Source organism: Harpegnathos saltator, unplaced genomic scaffold (assembly GCF_003227715.2).
Source record: "Harpegnathos saltator strain DR-91 unplaced genomic scaffold, Hsal_v8.6 scaffold37, whole genome shotgun sequence".
NCBI classification, from domain to species: domain Eukaryota; kingdom Metazoa; phylum Arthropoda; class Insecta; order Hymenoptera; family Formicidae; genus Harpegnathos; species Harpegnathos saltator.
The window spans coordinates 482,094-504,656 of NW_020230172.1; the positions used below are offsets into that span (position 1 = coordinate 482,094).

Below are 22,563 nucleotides of genomic sequence, written 5' to 3' on the forward strand. Positions count from 1 at the left end.
TCGACTCGCTCGAGTTGTTATCTGCCGGACTGCCGCGGTGCAGTCCTCCGGGTCGAGTGGTCTCGTGGAAAAGTGAAATTGATAATGAACAGTCGGAGCCAATAGCGGCTCGCGGCATCGAAGCGTATCTTGTTTACCCTCGAAATAACATCAAAGTTCATTCCCGCGTATTTCGAGACGTGAATGATTAACGCGACCGGCTGGCGGCTCTCACTATGCGATAATTGAACGGATAATTTATTCGCGGTAAAACTAACGCGTGTATATATATATATATATTTTTTTTTTTGTGAGAAGCGCATAGTCTGCACTATCAGCGCAGCGGAGGCAGATCAATGAAGTTACTCGAGTAAGGAGCGTGTGTTCGCGCAGACTTTTCGAACGGTGTCAAAGGACAAATACGCGAGATAAGAGGTAATACGATACGCGGAGCGATAAAGTTGGTCGCGAAAACATGTTTATGCACGTATCGTCGTGATGCAGCGTATTTCGACACACCTCGAGAGAAGAATTCGCTCAGGTCGAAATTTTGCTACTGATCGATAAGGAATTACGAATTATTACTGACTCTTGCCGGCAATAAAATCGCCGTTTAAACAACACGGATACAGGACTGCCGATACGGATAAGAGAGCCTTCGGCGGATGCGCAGACTGCGTCTCCTGCGTCTGGGAACTGCTCTTAAAGGGATTCCGCGAGTCGCGTTCTCGGTCGTAACGTTACAAGATAAAAGCCTCGCGATCCTCGTTGGATAGCAAGAAAATAAAAGCCACGGTCGACCTTTAATATTCCAGCAGCAGGCACGGATGCTACGGATTTCAGATATAAATGTATGCAAGCGCGCGCGCGCACGTTCGGATCTCCACCGTCGGATATTCAAATCGCGTGATATTGAATGCAGATTCGGCGTAGGAGGAAAAAAAGGAAGAGAAACATATCATATTATTATGCTCCAACGAGTTGCACTTGCGTATCGGAATCGACGCTCGCGACCGATCGCACGGGATTCACCGCGATTTGTATTTGTTCGCAAAAGACGCGCGGCGCATGCACGACTGCGGTTTTACATTTTACATACGCGCGGACATGCGCGTTTAACTTTAAGTCCAGCTCCAACGCTGACCTTTGAAGCTCGTTTATAATTTATAATGTGTATGTTCGTTAACAGTAATTAATCCATTCGATAATTTATGATATCGAATGACAAAACGTACACGCCGCGGCGACTGTAACAAGTCGTACGATTACGCGATTTAAAATTATCCTCAACAAAACCGATCGCACGCGTCGTTTGTTACCACCGCGCGAGAAATCGCACGTTAACTTTCGGTTTCGGCGTTTCAGCCGCCGACGCGACCGGCAATCGAATTGTACAGATCGTTGCGACAATCGGTGACTACAAAGTGCGATTGAATTTTTCACTCGAGTTCCAAGTGCCATCCATAAATCTGCCATGAATTATCCGATCGCGAGGGATGGAAATTAAGCCGAATTAAGCTGAATTAATCAACGAATGGATACGAAGTCAAAGGTAATCCGACAGATGCCGGAGCTCTGTGTACACGCGCCAGCGGAATTGTAACAAATCGCCACGCGAGGGAACGCGTCGCGAAGAGCCGTCGCAACAAAATGTGAGATAGGAGGCGGAAGGGAGGGAGGAGGGGAGGGGGGAGAAAGAGAGAGAGAGAGAGAGAGAGAGAGAGAGAGCTATTCTATGTCATAGGCGAGACTGACAGGAGCTTAAGCACGTTTGGCTCCTTTTAGGCGTTCGTCTCGCATGACGCAAACGGCGGGAAATAGGCTCCTGTAAACGCAAATTAGATCTCGAAAACGTCTGCCGCGCGTCTCGATCGGATTGACTCCGCGGGGCACAAAGACGACGCAAATTGAATTCCCGGATTGAATTCCGGCCAATTTCGACCTAATTTCCATAGCGGCGCGCTGCGCCGCGCCGCACCGCGCCGCGCCGGCGACGCTGCCGATAAGCCGATAGGAAAATTTCAGGCGCGCACGCATCGCGTTTTCTTTACCGGGTAAATACACGCGGCGTATGTGCGGCGGGTTATTCGCGATGAAAGAGATATAAAGTGAAGAGAAGAAAGTGGGTATTGCCGGGGATGGTCGATGTAAAAGCCCCCACGTGCGTACGATGCGCACATAACCACATACACATTGTGCTTTCAAAATGGTCTCAAACGCTTTTCTTCGGATGCAGCTCGTAGCACGCGGCAGATGTCCAATGGGAGGGGGAGCTTAGCTTCCGGGAATTCTCCAGAAACAATTTCTCTCGCGGGGCCACGTTGACTGCGTTCCGCGACCGCGTCCAAAGAAGAGCAGAAAAAGAAGTGTTTAAACCGTTTTGAAACACAGTGTGCAATAGTCCGAGAAATAACTTCAGCAAGATTGAACGACCGTGGTGCGCGCGCGGGGCATTAAGAGTGAGACGGAACTCGGGGAGTCCGCCGCCGCCTGTGAAAGCGCGAAACCGACTCCTATTTTTGCCGGGTAAGCGAGGTCTATTAAAACTACCAAGATAAGTGTGAAGAATTTGTATCCCGCAGTGAGACAAAGAGAGTCCGAGGCCGATCCTCGATTCACCCCGACGCGACGTCCAAAAGGAAGCGCGCGGTCCGAGAAGCGTCTGAAACGCGCTTGGCGCTGCTTCTCCTAATTATTAGATAACGCGCCACGGGAGACAATCAGACAGAGCTGAGCTCACGTTCTATTCCGCGGCGGAACAACGTCAGCGTCGGAGTCGCGCGATTATGCTGACTATGCGCGAAAAACGTGTACGAGAATCTCGCAGGTGGGTACTTAATAACGCTATGGTCAGTGAAATTGCGACCTAGTTAGAGGCTATTTGACCCACTTGAGCGCATCGTAATCACCGCGGGCTTGGCGCGGATTGATATTAGAGGTAAACACACACCGATGAGTATCTCTCTCTCTCTCTCTCGCTCTCGTTCTCTCCAGGCATGTTTCTTGTTTGCGCAGGACACCGATCGAGTCGGTTCGCCGCGATGCAAACCCTCAAAGGTTACAAACGTCGGGAATTTCGGCGCACAGCGTGCAATTTCGTTTGATGCGGGCCGCAAGTAAAGGACCGGGGCTGTTCTCCCGTAATCGCTCGCGATCGCTTTCGCTAAGTAATTGACCAGCCTTTCGCGTTCGCGTTCGCGTTCGGCGTCGCGCATCCGTTTGCCGCAGCGACGACGACGACGACGACGACGACAAACCGCGGGTTAACGATCCCCGTGCGCGCGCGCGTCGATCGACGTATTGTCGACGCGCAAGCCGAATCGCAGATTGGGCACGCTCGAGGGAAACGCAATTATTGCGGCGATATTAGGGCCAAATCCGCCTTCGTCGAGCGTGTTTACAACGGCGCGCTGGCGCCGCCTGCAGGTGTGCGCCCGCAGGGATTCTCCGAATGAAAGAGAACGAGTAGTGCGTGAATCCGCGTACAGCGAAGCACCATCGATTTATTTTCGGTGCATCCCGACCTTCGGAGTTATTTTCGACGCAGAGAATGATAACCGGTTCCACACCGCGAGCGACGCGTGCACAACAAATCTGAAGCGATAGCGTGGCGCCGGGTCACACGATTGAGCCACTGGAGAGCAAAACGGCATAAAATGCTCGTGGTGCAGCAGCTGAGCAGCCGGGAGAGAATGACACATCGCCGTGAAAACAAATGATACAATGTTCGATCCGTATCGCGTTAATGTGGCAAGAGCATCCGTCTCTTTCGCTGGCGCTCGCACGTGATTATCGCGAGAAGTCACGGACAAAGTCTCGCGAAGTTTACGGTTATCATTCTACAAATAGCATCGAGAGCGCAGAAGGGAATCGCAGACGCACGCAAACACACACAATGACAAATATGAAATATTAAGAGATAAGCAAAAGCAGATTAAAAAGACGCTATCTCCGCCGTATCGTTGCCGTAATGTTCAGTGAGATAAGTTTATAATTTTGTTTGCCTACAAAGAGTCGCGGATCTCTCTCCTCTCTCCTCTCTCTCTCTCTCCCTCCCCCCCCCCCTCTCTCTCTCTCTCTCTCTCTCTCGAGTCGTTACGGTTCATTTGCGACGTACTAAGAAGCATCGGGCATGTCTCGTTTTTAGATGGAAGCATACCGCGAGGGAAGGGACGAGAATCGATTCACGGCAAAGGAGAATGCCGAGGAGATGCTCGTGGGGTCAGTCCAGGTCGGAAGTAAATTGAATACGATCGTCCCGATACCCTCCTTTACCATCTCTCTCTCTCTCTCTCTCTCTCTCTCTCTCTCTCTCTCTCTCTCTCTCTCTCTCTCTCTCTCTCTCTCTCTCTCTCTCTCTCTCTCTCTCTCTCTGTCCTACTCCCATCGCTGAGAACGACGCGACATATAAGAATGATAATGCATCGAGTCGGGCGACGTAAGGAGCTTGTAATGGAAACCAAACGAGCTGCACCCCGGGCGATACTGTCGTCGGTTCAAGATGCGCGAAGGCGAAAGGATATTTTTATGAAGACGCCGTTAGGGAAGAAACACGATCTCCAAAAACGAACAGCAGCGCGCTCTTGACGCGCAACTTCACTTCACGTACTTCATGTGCCGTATGAAAATCGCAGGAAGCTCCTGCGAGTGCTTATTCGCGATTTAATGCGGACGTGACTACGTGAGTGGAATAAGGGGGAATCTGTACGAAAAGAGAAAATTTCAGTCTGAGCGCGGCTGAACCGAGGCCAGACGAAAATTCATGACTCAGAAACGACGTCTTTGTCACCGGAGAGATCTTTCTGTTCTACGACTGAATTTTTATCACTCGGTCCCCAGACACCAGAGAACCAGACCAAAACATTTTTTTCATATTTAGTCACCGCTCGCTGTTACATGAAACGTGCAAGTTTTCGGTCAGCACTTTTTGTTCCTCGGGTTTACTACGGGATAAAGAAACACGAGAGGGTCTCACCACCCTAGAGGGAATTCCCCGAGGAAACAGTATACAAAAAAAAAAATCTCAATCCGTATGACAGACCAGATGAACCTCGGTGAGGAGAAACGAGACATCTCTGTTTATCGCGAACGAGAAAAATTCGTCTCGACATATGCTGCGCTTGATAGGGATAGAAACAGGAATATTTCTATCCCTATATCAGAGAATGATAATTATCATTTGCTCCGTTGCGGGGCAACGGAAAATCAGCTGCACGAACCGAATCTTTCTTTTTCGTTCGTACGTATCAGGTTACGAAACGAATACTTCGAGCGGCTCTCTCCGAAGATGGGACTTCGCCTTGAAATTTCAGATCACGCCGCCCGTGTGTTTTCGCGGCATCTGTTGCGCACGTGAGCTACGGCCTAGACCGAGGCACGTTCGCAACTTGTCCGACACGAAACACATTAACCCATTAAAGTCCGAGTGTAAAACAGAACACTTCCGCGACGAGCCAACGAGCTGCACCTCGCGGTCTTTTATCCTTATGATACACAAAACGATCATTCCCCCCCCCCCTCTCTCTCTCTCTCTCTATATATATATATACAATGTCCTTTGCAATGCTGATTAGCTCGCTGATCAGATTCATCGAATGTGTGTAGCTATTAAATATGTATCAGGTTGCGTAAAAAGTGCGCGGCAGCGAGTCGGACATAAAAACAAGAGAGGCGTTATGACACGTTATGTGACGCACGAATTTGTGGACGAACGAATTCGCGACACAAAGGTACGTAGAAAGACACTGCGTAATAATAAGCGCTCGCGGATGTGTAGTTCATCGTCGAGAATCCACGTAAACAGAAACCGGGTGTATCGCGCTTTGACGAGTTTTCCGACAAGAACGAGGGACAAGCCAAGACATTTCGACGACTCACGGAGGATTGTTGTCGGTGAAAAACTGCGTCTACCCGGACGCTGGAAACGATCAGCCGCGACAGGTCAGACGTCATGTTCGTCGGGATCCGGTTGCCCAAGAAGCTTTCAAATGAACGTAAAAACGAGCAAACATACGATACGTTAGTTTAAAATTGCACGAGACTGCAGGGGGTTGAGAAGAGGAAAGCTGGGAATCGCGACGGGCGGAGAACGACGAAGTTTCACGGGACTGAATCTGAGAGCGCCCACGGCGTCAAAGGTAAACTTTGCCGGTGCGTGGAACTTTCCTTCATAGATCGCCGCACGTGCACATGCACGTCGATCCGGATCGGTATCAAAGAGCGTCGATCGATTCACTCGAGCGCTCGTTCGCCGCAGCCATTTGCAAAGACGCGAATATACGATTAACGATCGAGCGCGATTTCACGTTCGCTCGTTAGAAGCGGTAATTTGCAGATTCTAAGTGTAGCTCGCGTCTTTACGATCGGTCGACGACGGAAGATGATACACGGAAACTTGTGATTTATATCTCACGTCTGCGTCCTTCACGGTATCGAATCGCCTTTCCTTTTTTTTTCATTTTTTTTGCGCAAATTGAAAATCGCAGCTCTGACGTCGGAGGCGCGAATTATCTTTTCACGCCTGTCACCTCGCGCGTTTCCGCACAAAGTCGCAGATGCTGCGCTCGGCAAGCAAAAAATGTAGTGTACTTTGCATATCGCGAGGATGCATCGTTACGTTCGACTTGCAGCACGAACAAACCTGAATCACGCAGGGAGTTCTCCGAGCGAGCGAGGAGTTTAAGCGATGAATCATTCTCATGATCGCGAAGGACAGGAAATTGTTCGGCTAAGGTATATCGGTTTCTTTGAATAAACATTAGCTATTTGTGACTTTAGTAACATAAAAACACACGAGACAATATTAAACGGCAATATTAAACGGCAATATTAAAAAAAAAACAAATTTCTCAATTACTGTTATTCGAGATTAAAATTCGAACTTTTGTTCTCCGAAACATTAAAAATAAATGCAACGCTTCTTGTGTAATTTGTTGTTGTTTACATGTGTACATTAATTTATTCATTACTAATATAGCTTGTGTCATCACGTGTATTCCACGCTCTCACACGAAAATATTAAATTAGGAATTAAAAAAATCATTCATAAACATCAACCTATGAAAAACCGAGAAAAATTAACATGTTCAAAGTCGAACATTTTTCGTGAGAGAAGAAACGAAGCTGCTTCGCAGTTTGAAGTTAGCGCGATATAAAGAACGAACTGAAGTTGCCGCAATATGCAGAATATACGAACTCGACCAAATTTCTTCGAGTCAGACCTCAAGAGTTTTATTTATCCAATATGACTATCGTAAGCAGTGCAACCGCGAGGCGTTAAACGAGGTGGAAAACACGAGATAATTCACGAGATAATTGCACAGCATTCTCAGCGTGAAATGTGGCCGACCGTTTCATCCGTTGTTTACATCGAGCGCGATCATCGCATTAGGCGAACAGGTTCGAAGACAACAAACGAATGTCGGCGAAGCCAAAAAAAAGAAAGGACGAACTCACCTTTTCAAGACACTCCTGGCCGATGGCCTTCGGGTCGACCTGCACCTCGAGGATGACGGAATTAGCTTGGCTGACGAGGCACCACATCTTCCCGGATTCCTTTCTCGGTGACCTTCAAAGCTGGCGTCCTAATCCCTCGTCGTCGGCCGACGCGTCCCTCCTCCTCACGTGTGAAACAGAAGAACCAAAAACACTCCGATCACGACGCGCACGTTTATGACGACGATGACAACGACGGCGACGACGGTCTTTTCTTCTCCGGATACGCGATTGATGGTCGGCGACCGGTCGTGGCCGGTGATACGTTCTTGGTCATAACAAACTCAAAAGTGGCTTACGTGCACAGCTGTCACTGCGATGTCGCGTGCGACTATATGCAACGTCGGCAACGTGCTGACGCTTGTGCTGACCGAACGCGTCTCGTCGGCTTCCATTTCTCGGCGCGGAATGCCACACGTACTGACCAGCAGCTCTTCGCGCTGCGCTGCGCTGCCGCGGCTCAGTTCGCGTAATCGAATCGCCTTCCGGCTGCTATCGAGTGGCGCTGGCGTTGCCGCCGCTAACGTCGGACGAGAACGCGGACGATCGTGCGCGCGCGCGCTCGCGCACGCTCACACACGTAAACATAGGACGAACCGCCGCTCCGAAGCACGATACACTCGCGAGTGAGGAGAGGTTAGGCGCGCCACAGCTGATCATTCCCACTGCCGCGGCGACGCGAGTGCGCGTGCGCGAGTCTCAGTGACGTACAGCATCGGATAATCTTACACGTGATAAAGTTCGTCCAATGGCGTAGATGAATACAATGGAGCCCTTTGGTCTCTTTGTTACTTGATATTATTATGGACAATGTTACAAATAAATAATAGAATATAAATCTCCCTTAATTTTGAAACATACTTCGAGTTTAATCGTAAAGAGTAATATTTTCTCTACGTACGTTTGTTAACTTCTGGTTAATCGATATTTGCCTTATTAATCTAACACGGTTTGATGTTTGTATTGTAATCTGATGGTTTAAGAATATTGTTTGGGATCAATACAGCAATTTTTTCAGTGCACACACAGTAGCTTTAAGAGGATAAGGACGAGAGAACTGTATTGCCCTATGGGATTTTTCTTCCTTTTTGTATTTTGTATTTTGAACACTAATACTGTACAGACAACCAACCAGCTTACAGAAACAGGTTATACATATAAGGCGAAGCGCTTTTCGTGGGATCTTTAACCGGTTTTCTAGGACTTTATATGACCAATGGACTTTAAACAACTGCGATAAAGAGAAAACTGTAATGTTGCTACATCGTCGCGTGGTCCACCGTCGACTGGGAGCTTGTCCGTGAACCACGAAAGGTTGTAGACAATCATGTTACGTTACGCATCCTCGATGTGACAGAATCATGGAATGACATCTAATGACGTACATTTAACTACATACAATTCGTTACCACCACCCTAATTCGCATTAACTGTTATCTTAACAAGCGCACCACTGTCGTTCTGATGTGCCTAGGCCTTGACACAACAGACAGACAGTAATTTGCGTTTTGTACATTCATATTATATTGTTTCTTTGTCGCGTTATATACGATACAACTACAGCAATTCTCAAACTATCCAAACTGTGTCGGTGAAAGCTCAGCGGATAATAATGAACGATATATTTATTGTCGTGTAGCAATTGCAGAAACAAAAGAACTCTAGTAGTTTGAGCATCACTGCCTACACAGCTACACTATCGTACACACTTTTTCCGTTAAAGTATAACATGTCGTACGATATAACAACGATAAATACATATCGCGATATGTTATAAGTAAACAGTAATATTTAATGTACATTTATAGCATATATTATAAGATATATCATATTTATAGCTATTAGATGCAACTTCGTGACTTAGACCTCAACACGATAATTATTGTGCAATTCCGGCTTGATATTGTACACCAAGTCCAAGACTTTAAGCATGACCTAAATTGTACAGGGAATAAATATCATGATTTCTTGTGAGTACTTGCCTGTAATCCAACTAACTAGATTTGTGCAAATAGCTTACCGTGTTTTTGTGTATGGCAACGGTCTGATTCATTTCTTCTATCTTAACTCGTGTGTCTGCCTCAATACGTGCAGCTACATCCTCTTTTGAACCCATATGCTACAATGTTATAAATACAATTACAATTAAATTGGTAATCAATCAAATTGAATATTGTGATATAGATCTAACAGAGTCAAGATCTTGATAATTATAAAGTAAAGAAAGTAGTAATCACTTTGGCTTCAAATTCACGGAACTGCTTTTCTCGTTCCTGTCGATATTTCTCAATTTCATCTTGCGCTTCCTCCTTAGCCTGTTTCAGACGACGTGCTTTACCTATAAAGAAACATAAAAAATCTTTGTACATATCAAATATTTTTTCAATATTCTCTTTCAAACAAAATATCACATATTTGTTTAATTTACTCTAGAGTAAATCCTTCTGTAACTTATTATTTCATTATCATCAACACAAATCTTTGAGTTTTTAAAGAAATTTAATTATTAAGACTAAGCATCTACATATGATAAATAAAATCTTGGAGAAAATTAATGCAAAATATTAAAATTCCCCTAAATAAAGTTGAATAATCACGACAGATATTAAAATTTTATTAAAAAATTTAGACAATCGCTGATAACACAGATGGATCATGCGCAGGTTAGCTAATGGTATTATAGTAAATCATCATAATTTCGTATGTCAACATATATCGTAAATTGCAAAATCCACTGTCCACACACTCCGCAATGTTGCTTCGCACGAAATACCGAAAATTCGTCACTTATATCAATTTCAACGAGGATTATCGTCACGGTCGGAAAGTTACAACCCGAAGTTTGAGCAGCAAAGCGAACGTCATGTTCACCGTATCACAACGTATCTTGTAACGAAATATTACAGCGCACCGAGTACACTCACGTTTCCTAGCGTCCGAAACCTTCTCCGCAGCTCGTTTTTCAGCGGTCAGAAGCTGCTGAATACCCTGCGTCTGGCTAGCCATCTTAGCGATGAGCGAGTGGAAAACGACAAGCTATCACGAATCGATCATATGACTTTGGAGCTTCCGCCCTCTGCTCCGCCTTGAAGTGACGGCGCTTCCTCCGTGTCGCGTGCTCTCACGTGGCCGCTCTTTTCCGTCACCCTTCTGTCTTTCGCTGCGAGAATAAACAACTGTATCTTCTTTATATTCAATCATATAAATTTCAGATTCAAATCACTGCTTGACGCATTTTTCTAATTTATTTTAACCCAGTTAACGTATGAGAAAATATAGGTGAAAAGATTTAGACATTTATGACGAAAAATACACATGAATATGAATTCCATTTTATATTATATATATATATATGTTGGTATATACAATTTTAATATATAGAAAAATTAGGACTCAATGATATATTTTATTAGTACAAGTTAAAATATATATATTAGGTATACCTTACTTCTCTTGCATTGGACATCTAAACATCACAAAATATTCCTGCATGCCAAATGTGTGTACGTTATTGATTGCAAATTTAATTGAATCTTATCTATTGTAATATCAAAAACCTTAATAAAATTTCGCAAGATTATGTGAAATAGATGCATATCGAATCGAAACATACATTTTCGTTTCCTCTGAATATAGACTCAACTATGTGCATACATCTTATAAGTTCACCAAATGAATATCAATGCAAAAAATTAATATGCCTAAATAATATTTTCAATATCCATATATTTTTTTACATATAATATTAAAATCTAAATTAAAATCGTATTTCGAGAGACATCTTTACGCGCTTTACAATACATGGTACCCATGACGAATAAATAGTTTGTTATTTAACTGTATTTTCTCTCGGTGATTTTCTTCATTAAATGTTTCGATGTTTGTTTTCCGTTCTATCATTCTCTCCTAAAACAGTACAAAAATTATTCAATATGCAAAACACAAGTACTATATAGTTAATTTAAATATTTAATAAAATTACATACTTTTTTATATTCTTTGAATAATTTTTTCCTTTTCTTCCTGTCATCGGAAGTTTCCCCTTTGGGCCTTATGTTTAGTTCACTTAATTCAGATTTCTTACTTTCTGCTACAGATTGCATATCTCTCGGTTCTAACTTATTATTCTCAGAATCAAATTGACTTAACATTTCAACCGTTAATTTTCCAGACATATTACCAAATACATTTTTTGGAATACCAGATTTTGGATCAATTTTAATTTTTTGTAAACGCTATTAAAAGAAAAAGAGAAGACAGATAAAATCTTGATATAAAAAATAGGAAAAATTTTTATACATATATTTTTGGTTAATATCAAAATCAGCTCACGACTATATTATTTATTATGTCCTATATTTACTTAGTATGTAATATTGTTGATTGACTTACTTTGGGTTCCTCAATCAATTTAGGATGATTATAAATATTACTATATGTACTAAGAATGCTTTCACAATCCCATTTGTCCTTTTTTCGGGCATCAACGATGAGCTTTTCTAATTCGGCTTCATCTTCTGAACTTGAACTTTCTCTCTCCATAATCTTCATTCTATCTTTCATAAGCTCCGCGATATTTTCCGTCTGTAAGTACAAGAAAATAACAATAATAATTTTTCTCACTGTATATTCATTGCATCAATTATACTTACATCTTCTTTTTGTTTCTTCTCATATTCTGCAGCACACTGTAGCACAAAGTTCGAGTCATGTGCAATGTATCCTTCTATTTCATCACAATCTAAAGCACCAATCTCATTTTCATCGTAAGCAGCATATATCTATATAATTATAAAGACGAATAAAATTTAAAAACAATAACACTATCGTAACATGATAAAAAATAAAACTACAAACCTTTTCAAACTTATCATCTAGTAGCGTAAGTTGTTCATTTCTTCTCATCACACTACTGCTCATTGAATATTCTGTAAATCGGGACTTTGTCTCCTCATCCTCAAAAGTATATAGAGGTCCTTTCAAGCTGCCTACTTCATCTTCTTCTTCATTCTTTTCATCAGAGAATTCCATGTGACCCTCAGAGGAAATATCTGACTGATCATATTCATTATCTGATTCATTTAATTCATATTCTGCAAATAAAATATTTTAAAGAATATTTTTCTTGATGAACATGAGATGTTACTTTTTTTATCTTAATAAATTTACCATATTCTTTATCAAAACCATCATCATCACTACTTCCAGCATTAGCTAATACAAAAAAATTATCCTCTAATTGATTCTCTGGATCATCATAGTCAAAATCATCATCCATTGCTGCAACCACATCTGGATCAAGATTCAACTGTGGCCCAGAAATTGGTGCTGCTTTGTTGAGCATGCCAACCTTTTCTTCAATATTGGAAGCAAATACAGAAGATGGTAAGTTAATTTTTGGAGCATCCTTGTTATTAGAGCTTTTGGAAACATTGGTATTCTCAACACGTTGCCATTCAACCGACAGTGATTTAACATCCCTAACATGTTGCAGATAATCATAGTCATCATCATAATAGATTCCAAATTTACGCTGTTCCTCTTTGCGCTTCTCGTCTGCTGCCTTTTTTTCACTTTTAGCAGGTTGTGTATCACCAGCTGGAACAAGTACTCTCTGTGGTGCTGTTTCATCCGCTATTAACGGATCTTTTTGTGAACGATGTACCAGATGAAATGTCACAGAATTCTTCTTATCGATAAATCTCTTCGTTTTTCCTTTCGGCTGCAATTGTTATTGTACAGATATATAGTTTATCTTAACCTAAATTAACTTAAATTAAATGTAACGATAACGTGATTACTGATACATGCTAAGACATACCATTTTCAGTTTAAACTATATTCAACTGTAATATAATCAGTTTGAACTGATCGAACACGTGGAATTCAAGTACCAATAATTTTTATGATCACATCCCCTATGCATTCATGTATCAGACTCAATGGCTGCGTTCAGAATAGCTCAGAAGAACAAATTGGGTGCATTCAGTGGCTGCGTTCAGAAAACACAACGGTTACACAACGGTTGAGTAATTCGTCAACGTTATTGGTCTGTATGTAAGGATCTAACAGTAAGAACCAATAGTCACTAATCGCTCACTGTGCGGTTTTCTCCGCTGAACGCACCCAATAGGCCTGTTCGTTTTGTCTGCACTGCTGAACTGGTGCAACAAGTTGGAGTGAGAAAACCTACGTTTGTGTCACTTCAACTTGATGCACCAGTTCAACAGTGCAGACAAAACGAACAGGCCCCTATTGATTGCGTTCAGCAGAGAAAATCACTCATGTCCATTTCTACTAACTTTGGTTAATTTGACCGACTGGTTATTCTATCGGAATGGACCAATCGTACTTAATAATTCTAGTTAACGACAAATGTGACTGGTCAATTCCGTTGGAATAACCACCCGGTTGAGTTAACCAAAGTTGGTAAAAATGGGCATCAGAGCAATTCCGTCCGGTTGTTTCACTGTGACTGCGTTCCGATATTCACTGCCACTACTGAAAATATATAGTTTATCACATATATTATAAATGTTCAGTACTTCAGTGTTGGCGGTGAATATCGGAACGTAACCTGTGACACAACGGAACAGAATTGCTCTAATTGGTTAACCTCCACCATTTGACTTGGAAGTAATTCAAGAGTCATGACAATAGGGAGTTTTCATCGTGAATGCTATTGGTCGCGACGTTATTTCTGAACGAATAACGTTCACGATTTACGTTTACCGTATATGAGAGACGGTATTGCAAAATCTTCTTAATACCGACTGTTATGGAGGATCTCACTGCGTCCGATGTCCGACGTGCGACATCCGACATCCAATAGGAGAATAGCTTTCTAATGGAGAATTCAATTCTCTTGAATTCAATGGGTGCATTCAGTACTACAACTGCTCACTGAGCGCTAAGTGAGCTCTTGCATCTGATTGGTGTATATTTTTAAATCTAAAAGAATATATCAATCAAATGTAAAAGCTCATTGAGCGCTCAGTGGCCGCAATGTCATGACTCTTGAATTCAATTCTCCATTGGAAAGCTATTTTCCTATTGGATGTCGGACGTCGTACGTCGGACATCGGACGCAGTGTGAATCCTCCATTTCGTCTACACCGATAATACGAACATTTGTATCTTCGCCTTAAGGCGAACCTTAAGACCGATGGTCTCTATGAGCATCTCGTCGGTGCTATTGATGTTCGATAAATGCGAAAGAGCTTACAGCGACGAGAGAAAATGGGGTTATTCGATCGTTTAGCAAATCTCTTAGGTCTTAGGAAAAAAGAAGTAAACGTTTTAGTAGTGGGCCTTAACAACAGTGGTAAGTCGACGGTCATAAATAATTTCAAACGCGAGGATGACCGTTGCATAGACATAGTGCCCACTGTCGGGTTTAATGTCGAGAAATTCGCATGTAAGTTAAATAACGAAGAGCGACAATGTGCCAAAAATGTCTCGAAAATTCGACTGCTTTCAAAAATTATTTTCACGTATATTGCACCCGCATAAAAATATAGTCAGAATTTATAGCACAGTTTTATTTACAATATGTCAAGTGGGAACTAAAATAAATGTAACATAAATATAGTAAGATGAGAGGGAGAGAAAAGTATGTTATATATTCATTTGTTTTTATAAAAGATGTTTTATTATCTTATACATAATTATATTTAAATACAATTTTATATTTTATTTCTCAATTTTTCATATTCTTAGTTTTGGATTTAACACCTTTCACAGTATGTGTATTTAACGATAATTTAGCCGATCTAGGACTTTTTCTTAATGTGTTTTGGATGTTCTCTTTTGGAGAATTTTTATTTTTTAAACGACTACTGTTCCTCGAGCTGTTTAAGTTGTCCACCTCTTTCTCCGATGGAGATCCAATTTCAGTAATATTATCTATTTCTAAAGTAGATAACACGACCTTAGGATTGACACGACGACTTAATGGAGTACTAGTAATCAATTTAGCTACTTTTTTATTCTTCCTGCCAAGTTTAATGTGAGGCTTTGATTGTGACGATAATACTTTATTTATCTTGTCAGAATTCATAGATTGAGTAGCTTGGAAATTTAATTTTATCTGTTTTAATATAATTTTAGGTTCTTTTATTGGGGTTGCCTCTAGTAGATTTTTATCAATTTGTTTCTGTTGCTTCAAGGAAAGAGAAGATACTTTCTTTCTAGTCTCCTTTTTATTTACTGGAGTTTGATGTGGACTCTCACTGCGTGACTCTTCCGCCCTTGAATGAGCATTGTCACTAATGTCTTTTGACGATGTAGAATTTTCCATATTTTTTTGTTTCTTCTTTGCACTCCATTTATTCCATATTTTACGTTTTTTCCTAACTCTTAGTGAGTACCTCTGCTTTGATTGCAGTTGTTCTAAAAAGTCTTCATCTGAGTTACTAGTGTCCTGAAAATATAATAATCATTAAATATACTTATAATCAAAAGACGTTTTATCTTTTTAAATTTATGCATTATAAAAATATCATACATTAATTTCCAATGGACTCTCACTGTCATCTCCTGGTGTCCATGTATATGTAGGATTCTTTTTTACGAAAATTTTATCAAATGCAGTTCGTAAATCTGATATTTTGAACTCCTTTAAATATGTTTTCCATTTTTGCTTTATTTCATCACTTAATTCTTTCTTGGATGTTGTATCAATTTTAATTTGATATGGTCTTGCTTCATCAGAATGGTACAATAAATATACCATCAAGTCAATATATTCATCTTTATCGTGTATACCATATAATTCTATATTAATTTGCATATAACCTATATTAGAATATAGAGCACAATGTTTCATGTGCAAAGTATGTTCCTAAAACAAACATGTTAGTTATTGAGACAAGTTTACTATTACATATTTTGATTAGTATGTTTATGTGTTTACAGTATACAAGCATACTTTTAATGACAAAAACTGCTGCTGTCGTGTAGTATAACAATTAATGTTGTGCTTGCAGTATTTTGCGAAAGCAGTTAAGTTACTTGGTTTATCGATTGGTATCTTGGTTAATATTTGATTCATATCTATCGACATTGGCATCACCCATTTTCCTAAACTGCTTTTTCCATCTTTTACCAAAATTTGTACCGCGTAAGCATTGTCCTTTTGATGTTCATCAGTCGATGAGAAGTTAAATACAACTTCCGATCGTCTAAATTTGGCGCAATGAAGACCAGCAAATTTGTATAAATCGTTCTGTAACTGAACTTCGACGTTTGGCACTCTGCCTAAATGGGAAATATTTGAATTTTGCGGCGGCTTGATTAAGTGTTCCGCATCTTTGAATCGCAACATCTCCATACTCCATTCGCTCTGTTCGATTATACATCTAAGCTCTTGTATTTCTTTCAACAATCTCTTCTTCTCTTTGTTTTTCTTATCTGAAAATACGAATAATCAATTGTTTCGTACACATGTTTACGCAACAGGGTTAGGATATCTGACCTTCTGTCGATGGTGCGGTTTTATCTGCTGCTTTGTTATTCGCATCCTTGTTATTTGAAGAAGATTGCATTTTTCTGGATTAGAGAAATTGTTAATTAACAATAATATTGTGAAACTTCTTAAATAAACTACGCGTCACAAACGGTCGCACGTCAGCGGTTCTCACACATTTCTACATATTATATTTTAACCTTGTACTGTTAGATGGCGTGTTAGTATTTTCACTAATCTCAAGATAATTCTTATAAAAAAAGATATATTATTATATGACATGTCTAATTACTTTTAGTGTGTTAATAATAAATCTTGTGTGTGTTATCAAAATTTACTTTCATAGATGTCCAAATTATTGTTTCAGTTAAAAATGTCAATTTCACTGCGTTCGATATGTCCGGTCACGATCGTCATAGATCATTATGGGAGCATTATTACAAGGATTGCCATGGAATTATCTTTATAATTGACAGTAGCGACAAACTTCGACTGGTTGTCGTGAAGGAAGAATTGGACATGCTTTTGCAACATCCAGACGTAGCAGGTACGTCACCGTTTGAATGATCAATGTGATAAATAGAGTTTACTTCGTATGTGGCGATGGTGGTAAAAAAATTTATTTAGAATAATAAAAGGGGAAAGAGAAATGAGACAATGTTTTATTCATAATGAAAACAAGTAATCTGATAATGTATGTTTTGTCCAATATTTACGAACAGGTTATCAATCAAATCTGAAGTTAATTTCTCATGATGAACACACTCGAGCATGATTCATACTCGCGCTGCTATTCGTCAATTTCAAAGTTATAATTTGAAATGCTCAATCTGAGCTTCTGATTCGTTGATACATTACGACTACTGATGTCAATTGCTCGTGTTTATTACAAAGATCCTTGAAATATCCGAATATTAAAATAAAATAGGCGATTATAATTTTGACAAGTGCCAAAAAACTAGCACGAAAGTGGGATAAATGTTTCAGGACGCAAAATACCCATCCTCTTCTTGGCGAACAAAATGGACCTGCCCGATTCTTTGACTACTGTGAAGTTAGTCGCGGGTTTGGGACTTGAACGCATACAGAACAAGCCATGGCACATTCGTGCAACGAACGCGTTAACCGGCGAAGGTCTGCAACCGGCTATCGAGTGGCTGACGGACCAGATTCGTGATATATTCATCAACAAGAGGTAAACGGCGTCGAGACGTCGACGGTTGGGCGAACCTCATCGCATCGCATCGGGTCAACATCATCGACGCGGTGTCTGCGGGAGTCATGTGCAGGTCAATTTTATCGTGAGTTAGTGTTTCTTAAATGGCGGCTCTCGAACTTCCGAGAAGTAACGGTTTTTCGCGAAGATTCTTCATCACGAGATTCCTCTATATTTCACCTTGAGAAACTTTGATATCGCGTAAGAAACACAATCAGTGTAAGAAGCATATGGTTAAGTGATCGAATCGTGTATTATTTATGGTAAGATTATTTATGGTAAGATTTATGGTATTTGGGAAGCATCGTCATGAACTCAATTCCATATTTTTATCCGTCCATAGAAATATTCGTGTAATATGCAGATGCTGAGATATACATGTATGTATATAAAAGCTTATCGCTTTATCGTAACTAAAAGCAATTAATTGCTGTGCAATTACAATTTTTAACGTGCCATTTGCTTGAAATATGCGGAATAGTATTCCATAATTAACACATCACAAATATTATTTATTATGATCTTTGGAATAAACAATGCACAAGTAGTTGCATTTTAATGATATCACGATTTGTTAAACTATCCAATTTATCTAACCATCCAATTTACGTCATTAAGATATATGTTTTAATAAAGTTATCTATATTTGCGTACTATTTATATTTACATGTACGTATATATATATATATATATAATATATGTATCGTAAATAGGAATTAAGGTAATAGGTCATATGTAACAATTCGGTCAGTAAGAACCGAATGATTTGAAATTGTCGGGGCTTGGCGCGCTCTCTAATGGTGTCGCTGCCGCCGTAAAATCTCCACAAGTAAGCCTTGACGTATTCTTTGTTATTTACGTCACGCGGTGCGATTGTAGTCAACGTGTTATATCGACCGACCTGTAGCATTTGACAGGTGGCTAAGTAGAACTTGACGCAGCTAAGTAGAATTTGACGTGTAGCTTTACCCATATTATCTTTCGAAAATGTGGGAAAAATGTGTGCTGATATGTTGTTTTACTATTTTCTTCAAGTTTATGTCTTGTTATGCCGATAAGTACTCTCTTCTTATGCCCAATGTAAAGCCAAACACGGTAAGTATTTATATTGTTATAATTTTTTACATAATATGTATAAGTGTCTATATGACATTAACATATGTTTCTCACAATAACATTACATAGATGGAAGAACCAACAGCAAGATTGTTCTTGCGCTTTTGATTTCAATTTCTATAATTAGTAATTAGATAGAATAAAAATGACCCGTTCTACTTTTTTATAGCCTGAACTGTATTTGTGTACTCCAGTCAAGATAGACCCTACAAGAAATTACTATATAATTGGTTTTGAACCAAATGCAACAATGGGAACAACCCATCATATGCTTATCTACGGTTGCAAAAAGCCAGGAAGCTCAATGCCTGTTTGGAATTGTGGAGAAATGGCACAATCTATAAACAAGCATAACACTGCACCTCCTTGTAGCCAAGGATCTCAAGTAACGATAAAAATAATATCATATATTTTATAACTATTATGAATACATAAGAATGAAAACAAATTGTTTGTCATAACAGATCATCTATGCATGGGCAAGGGATGCTCCAAGATTGGATTTGCCAGAAGGAGTAGGCTTTAAAGTAGGTGGTGACTCTCCCATACAGTACCTGGTCTTGCAGGTACACTACGCACATATTGATCACTTTAAAGATGGCAGTACAGACGACTCTGGCGTATTTCTGCATTACACGACTCATCCATTGAACAAGCTCGCTGGTGTAATCTTATTAGGGACAGGTGGTATTATACCAGCCAGAAAAATAGAACATATGGAATCGTCGTGTGTCATAAAAGAAAACAAAACTATTTATCCATTTGCTTATAGAACACATACTCATTCATTGGGTAAAGTAGTATCAGGTTACGTAATAAAGCCAAACAATAAATGGATCGAAATCGGTAAGAGAGATCCTTTAACGCCTCAGATGTTTTATCCGGTAACTAATAAAGTTCCAATCACGTACGGAGACATATTGGCATCTCGTTGCACGATGAAAAATACGCGCGATAGAGTAACCTTTATAGGTGAAACGAATCAGGATGAGATGTGTAATATGTACATTATGTATTACGTCGAGAACGACACTCCGCTCGAGCGAAAATACTGCTTTACTGCAGGACCGCCTAGTTACTATTGGAAGGGCAGATTAAATAATATTCCTGATAAAGAGGCATCCAGTATATAACGTATCAAATTATGTCGTTCAATACAATGATGAATCAGTTTTATATTATTACGAATTGAGCAAATCTAATCTGAATCTAATTTTGCTGACTTGTAAATGCATTTTAATTCAACAAGACATAGATATCAAGCCGTCCTAATAATTTACGATTGATTTTTGAAATAGTGAGTCGATTATTTGTTGCTTTTAATGCAATATGATTTTTTTTCTTATTTATTTCGTTTTTAATTGAGCAGGATGTAACTACTATTTATCTATCAGATACGCGGGTCGTCTCAAATTAATTCTTAAATTATATTCGTAGTCATAGTTGAGGGTTTCGCGAATCGTGTCGTACTTATTTCATATAATCTTTAAGAGACTTATTGTCAATTCATGAAAAGATTGGACATCCATGTTTATCAATTGTTATAAATGTAATGCACAATTGTTTGAATTACTGTTATGGTTTGTATTATAACCTGCAGTGATGGACCGTGTATATTAACAACATGGTATTACCGCGATATTAAGTACACAATATTCAAAATTGTCTACAATCGCTACTTTTTTGGCAGTCAATTGTCTTGCTGTCTATCTAAACAAAGATTGTTATGATTCTTAATGTACTTAGTTGCAAAAATGAAAAATTATTATTTCATCGCAAAATTCAATCTCAACAATTTAATCTCACAATTTGCGTGATTTATTCTCAAATATTCTTATATATTATTTTTGCTAATGAGAATCTTTAGACATGTTTAGACACAGTAATCTTTAGACACAATAATCAGAACGCCATGCGGATGTGATAACGCTAAACTTAGGCCTAGGATTTTATTTCGTATTTATTGTTTATATACGTTAGAGAAAATCGCCATTGAAAATTACATGTTATGCATTTAAATAATCTCCAGTCAATAATATACAGAAGAGGCGTTGCGCTTCAAAATAATTTATTTTATAAATATATATTTATTTTATAAAATAATTTATTTTATAAATATATATTTCTCTCTCTCTCTCTCTCTCTCAAATCCAAACATATTCTAGGTATAACTGTAATGAATAAGAACAAATAGTTCACGATGTGTAGATTATGATAACATATACACATATATGTGATTGCATTTATTTTGTCACTTAAAAAGATCTTTTAGACAATTACTTGGATTTTATTTAAATGAATCAGTTAGTATTTCCATTTTTAACGCGTATATCGTATTATATATGAAACTATGACCAAACTGATGATACCATATCAATCATGTTGGTGGATAAAGTTTTTATATTTTAAGTAATTGATAATTTCAAATTTATTCAAAAGTAGAGCATTTCTGCGGTGTTCTGAAATGTCGGTGTAAGTCGAAAGAAAAGAGAAGAAATAGAGGGGAAATATTGTTTCCAAATATTACTAAGAGTCTTTCTTTCTACGGTATCTTCGAGACTGTATATACGCTCAGGAATATTTGCCTGAATCCTCGAAATTGCGTTTGAACGTCGAGCCGAAGCGACTGCAAATATATACTTTGGCGTATTTTTTCGCAAAATTAATGACAGATAACATTTATTTTCGAAAATGTATAACAGCGATGCGTACAGTTGTCGCTGAAGAGACTATATGATTATACAACACAAGTGGATTTCAATAAACGAACTTCTGCAAAAATTACATCTCTGACTTCGTTTCGTGACGACGGCGGCAGCGGTCGCTATATTTCAGACGTTTCTCGCGGTGCGTTGCCCTCGCGCGCTCCCGTAATTGAGTGCAGCGTATTACTTCGTCACGTACGCGAACGATAGCGCACATGTATGTATGGTCCGATGTTAATAAACTTCTCTCGGCCGTTGCATATACAATTGGCGGTCTTTTGTTTGCACGTTCCACGCGCGGCAAATTATATTACAGCGTTGTTGCTGTATTCATCATTGCGCGCGACGTATATGCGCCATACGGCTACCACCGCATATTCTGCGCAATGAAATATTTATTCGATATTCTACTTTCATATATCACTATACGCACACACGGAATTACATCGCTCTCGAGGTTGATTTTAAATTTAGCCAAGCGAGATATATTTACAATCCCATCTTCCCTCTCTTCGTCATTTTATCCTTAATTCCGCGTTAAACGCGGCTCTCTGTAATTCTGGTGTTATGTTGATGCCGAGAGTACG

At 39.8% G+C, this 22,563-nt stretch overlaps 6 protein-coding genes across 6 annotated transcripts in view; 2 read left to right on the top strand and 4 right to left on the bottom strand.

Moving 5' to 3' along the window:
- Nucleotides 1–8,108, bottom strand: part of dnr1 (E3 ubiquitin-protein ligase defense repressor 1) — a 178,639-nt gene extending 170,531 nt beyond the window's left edge. The window contains exon 1 of the mRNA XM_011150403.3: nt 7,435–8,108. Coding sequence (XP_011148705.1) covers nt 7,435–7,521 — 87 coding nt within the window. The 5' untranslated portion in view covers nt 7,522–8,108. The remainder of the gene's footprint in view (nt 1–7,434) is intronic.
- Nucleotides 8,109–8,548: 440 nt separating this feature from the next.
- On the bottom strand, nt 8,549–10,583 carry Vha13 (V-type proton ATPase subunit Vha13). The gene is made up of 4 exons (XM_011150401.3): nt 10,398–10,583; nt 9,711–9,811; nt 9,494–9,592; nt 8,549–9,408 (listed from the first exon to the last, which is right to left on the bottom strand). Exons 1-4 carry the CDS (start codon nt 10,477–10,479, stop codon nt 9,334–9,336), a joined length of 357 nt encoding a protein of 118 aa, XP_011148703.1. The 5' UTR covers nt 10,480–10,583; the 3' UTR covers nt 8,549–9,333.
- A 306-nt stretch (nt 10,584–10,889) lies between these two features.
- LTV1 (LTV1 ribosome biogenesis factor) lies at nt 10,890–14,270 on the bottom strand. The gene is made up of 8 exons (XM_011150400.3): nt 14,206–14,270; nt 13,295–13,465; nt 12,643–13,195; nt 12,331–12,566; nt 12,126–12,254; nt 11,866–12,057; nt 11,460–11,708; nt 10,890–11,379 (listed from the first exon to the last, which is right to left on the bottom strand). The coding sequence occupies exons 2-8, from the start codon at nt 13,295–13,297 to the stop codon at nt 11,266–11,268; spliced, it is 1,476 nt and encodes a 491-aa protein (XP_011148702.1). The 5' UTR covers nt 13,298–13,465; nt 14,206–14,270; the 3' UTR covers nt 10,890–11,265.
- Nucleotides 14,271–15,172: 902 nt separating this feature from the next.
- LOC105188782 (uncharacterized) lies at nt 15,173–17,098 on the bottom strand. The gene is made up of 4 exons (XM_011150414.3): nt 16,949–17,098; nt 16,403–16,884; nt 15,980–16,315; nt 15,173–15,895 (listed from the first exon to the last, which is right to left on the bottom strand). The coding sequence occupies exons 1-4, from the start codon at nt 17,016–17,018 to the stop codon at nt 15,173–15,175; spliced, it is 1,611 nt and encodes a 536-aa protein (XP_011148716.1). The 5' UTR covers nt 17,019–17,098.
- Nucleotides 16,996–18,719, top strand: Arl6 (ADP ribosylation factor-like 6). Its single transcript, XM_019843952.2, has 3 exons — nt 16,996–17,159; nt 17,307–17,486; nt 17,927–18,719. The coding sequence occupies exons 1-3, from the start codon at nt 17,153–17,155 to the stop codon at nt 18,136–18,138; spliced, it is 399 nt and encodes a 132-aa protein (XP_019699511.2). The 5' UTR covers nt 16,996–17,152; the 3' UTR covers nt 18,139–18,719.
- A 269-nt stretch (nt 18,720–18,988) lies between these two features.
- Nucleotides 18,989–21,356, top strand: Phm (Peptidylglycine-alpha-hydroxylating monooxygenase). The gene is made up of 3 exons (XM_011150398.3): nt 18,989–19,250; nt 19,441–19,656; nt 19,736–21,356. Exons 1-3 carry the CDS (start codon nt 19,143–19,145, stop codon nt 20,402–20,404), a joined length of 993 nt encoding a protein of 330 aa, XP_011148700.1. The 5' UTR covers nt 18,989–19,142; the 3' UTR covers nt 20,405–21,356.
- Nucleotides 21,357–22,563: the final 1,207 nt, after the last annotated feature.

Coding starts and splice junctions, on each gene's coding strand:
- Arl6 (XM_019843952.2), top strand. Junction 17,487..17,926: donor GCAACATCCAGACGTAGCAG/GTACGTCACCGT, acceptor TAAATGTTTCAG/GACGCAAAATACCCATCCTC.
- LTV1 (XM_011150400.3), bottom strand. Junction 11,709..11,865: donor AATTGATTGAGGAACCCAAA/GTAAGTCAATCA, acceptor TTCTTTTAATAG/CGTTTACAAAAAATTAAAAT. Junction 11,380..11,459: donor TATTCAAAGAATATAAAAAA/GTATGTAATTTT, acceptor GTACTGTTTTAG/GAGAGAATGATAGAACGGAA.
- LOC105188782 (XM_011150414.3), bottom strand. CDS start 17,018: ATGCAATCTTCTTCAAATAACAAGGATGCGAATAACAAAGCAGCAGAT. Junction 16,316..16,402: donor AGCAGTTTTTGTCATTAAAA/GTATGCTTGTAT, acceptor TGTTTGTTTTAG/GAACATACTTTGCACATGAA. Junction 15,896..15,979: donor AGAGTCCATTGGAAATTAAT/GTATGATATTTT, acceptor TTATATTTTCAG/GACACTAGTAACTCAGATGA.
- Phm (XM_011150398.3), top strand. CDS start 19,143: ATGTGGGAAAAATGTGTGCTGATATGTTGTTTTACTATTTTCTTCAAG. Junction 19,251..19,440: donor CCAATGTAAAGCCAAACACG/GTAAGTATTTAT, acceptor ACTTTTTTATAG/CCTGAACTGTATTTGTGTAC. Junction 19,657..19,735: donor CTTGTAGCCAAGGATCTCAA/GTAACGATAAAA, acceptor TTGTCATAACAG/ATCATCTATGCATGGGCAAG.
- Vha13 (XM_011150401.3), bottom strand. CDS start 10,479: ATGGCTAGCCAGACGCAGGGTATTCAGCAGCTTCTGACCGCTGAAAAA. Junction 9,812..10,397: donor GGTTTCGGACGCTAGGAAAC/GTGAGTGTACTC, acceptor GTTTCTTTATAG/GTAAAGCACGTCGTCTGAAA. Junction 9,409..9,493: donor TTGCCATACACAAAAACACG/GTAAGCTATTTG, acceptor TGTACAATTTAG/GTCATGCTTAAAGTCTTGGA.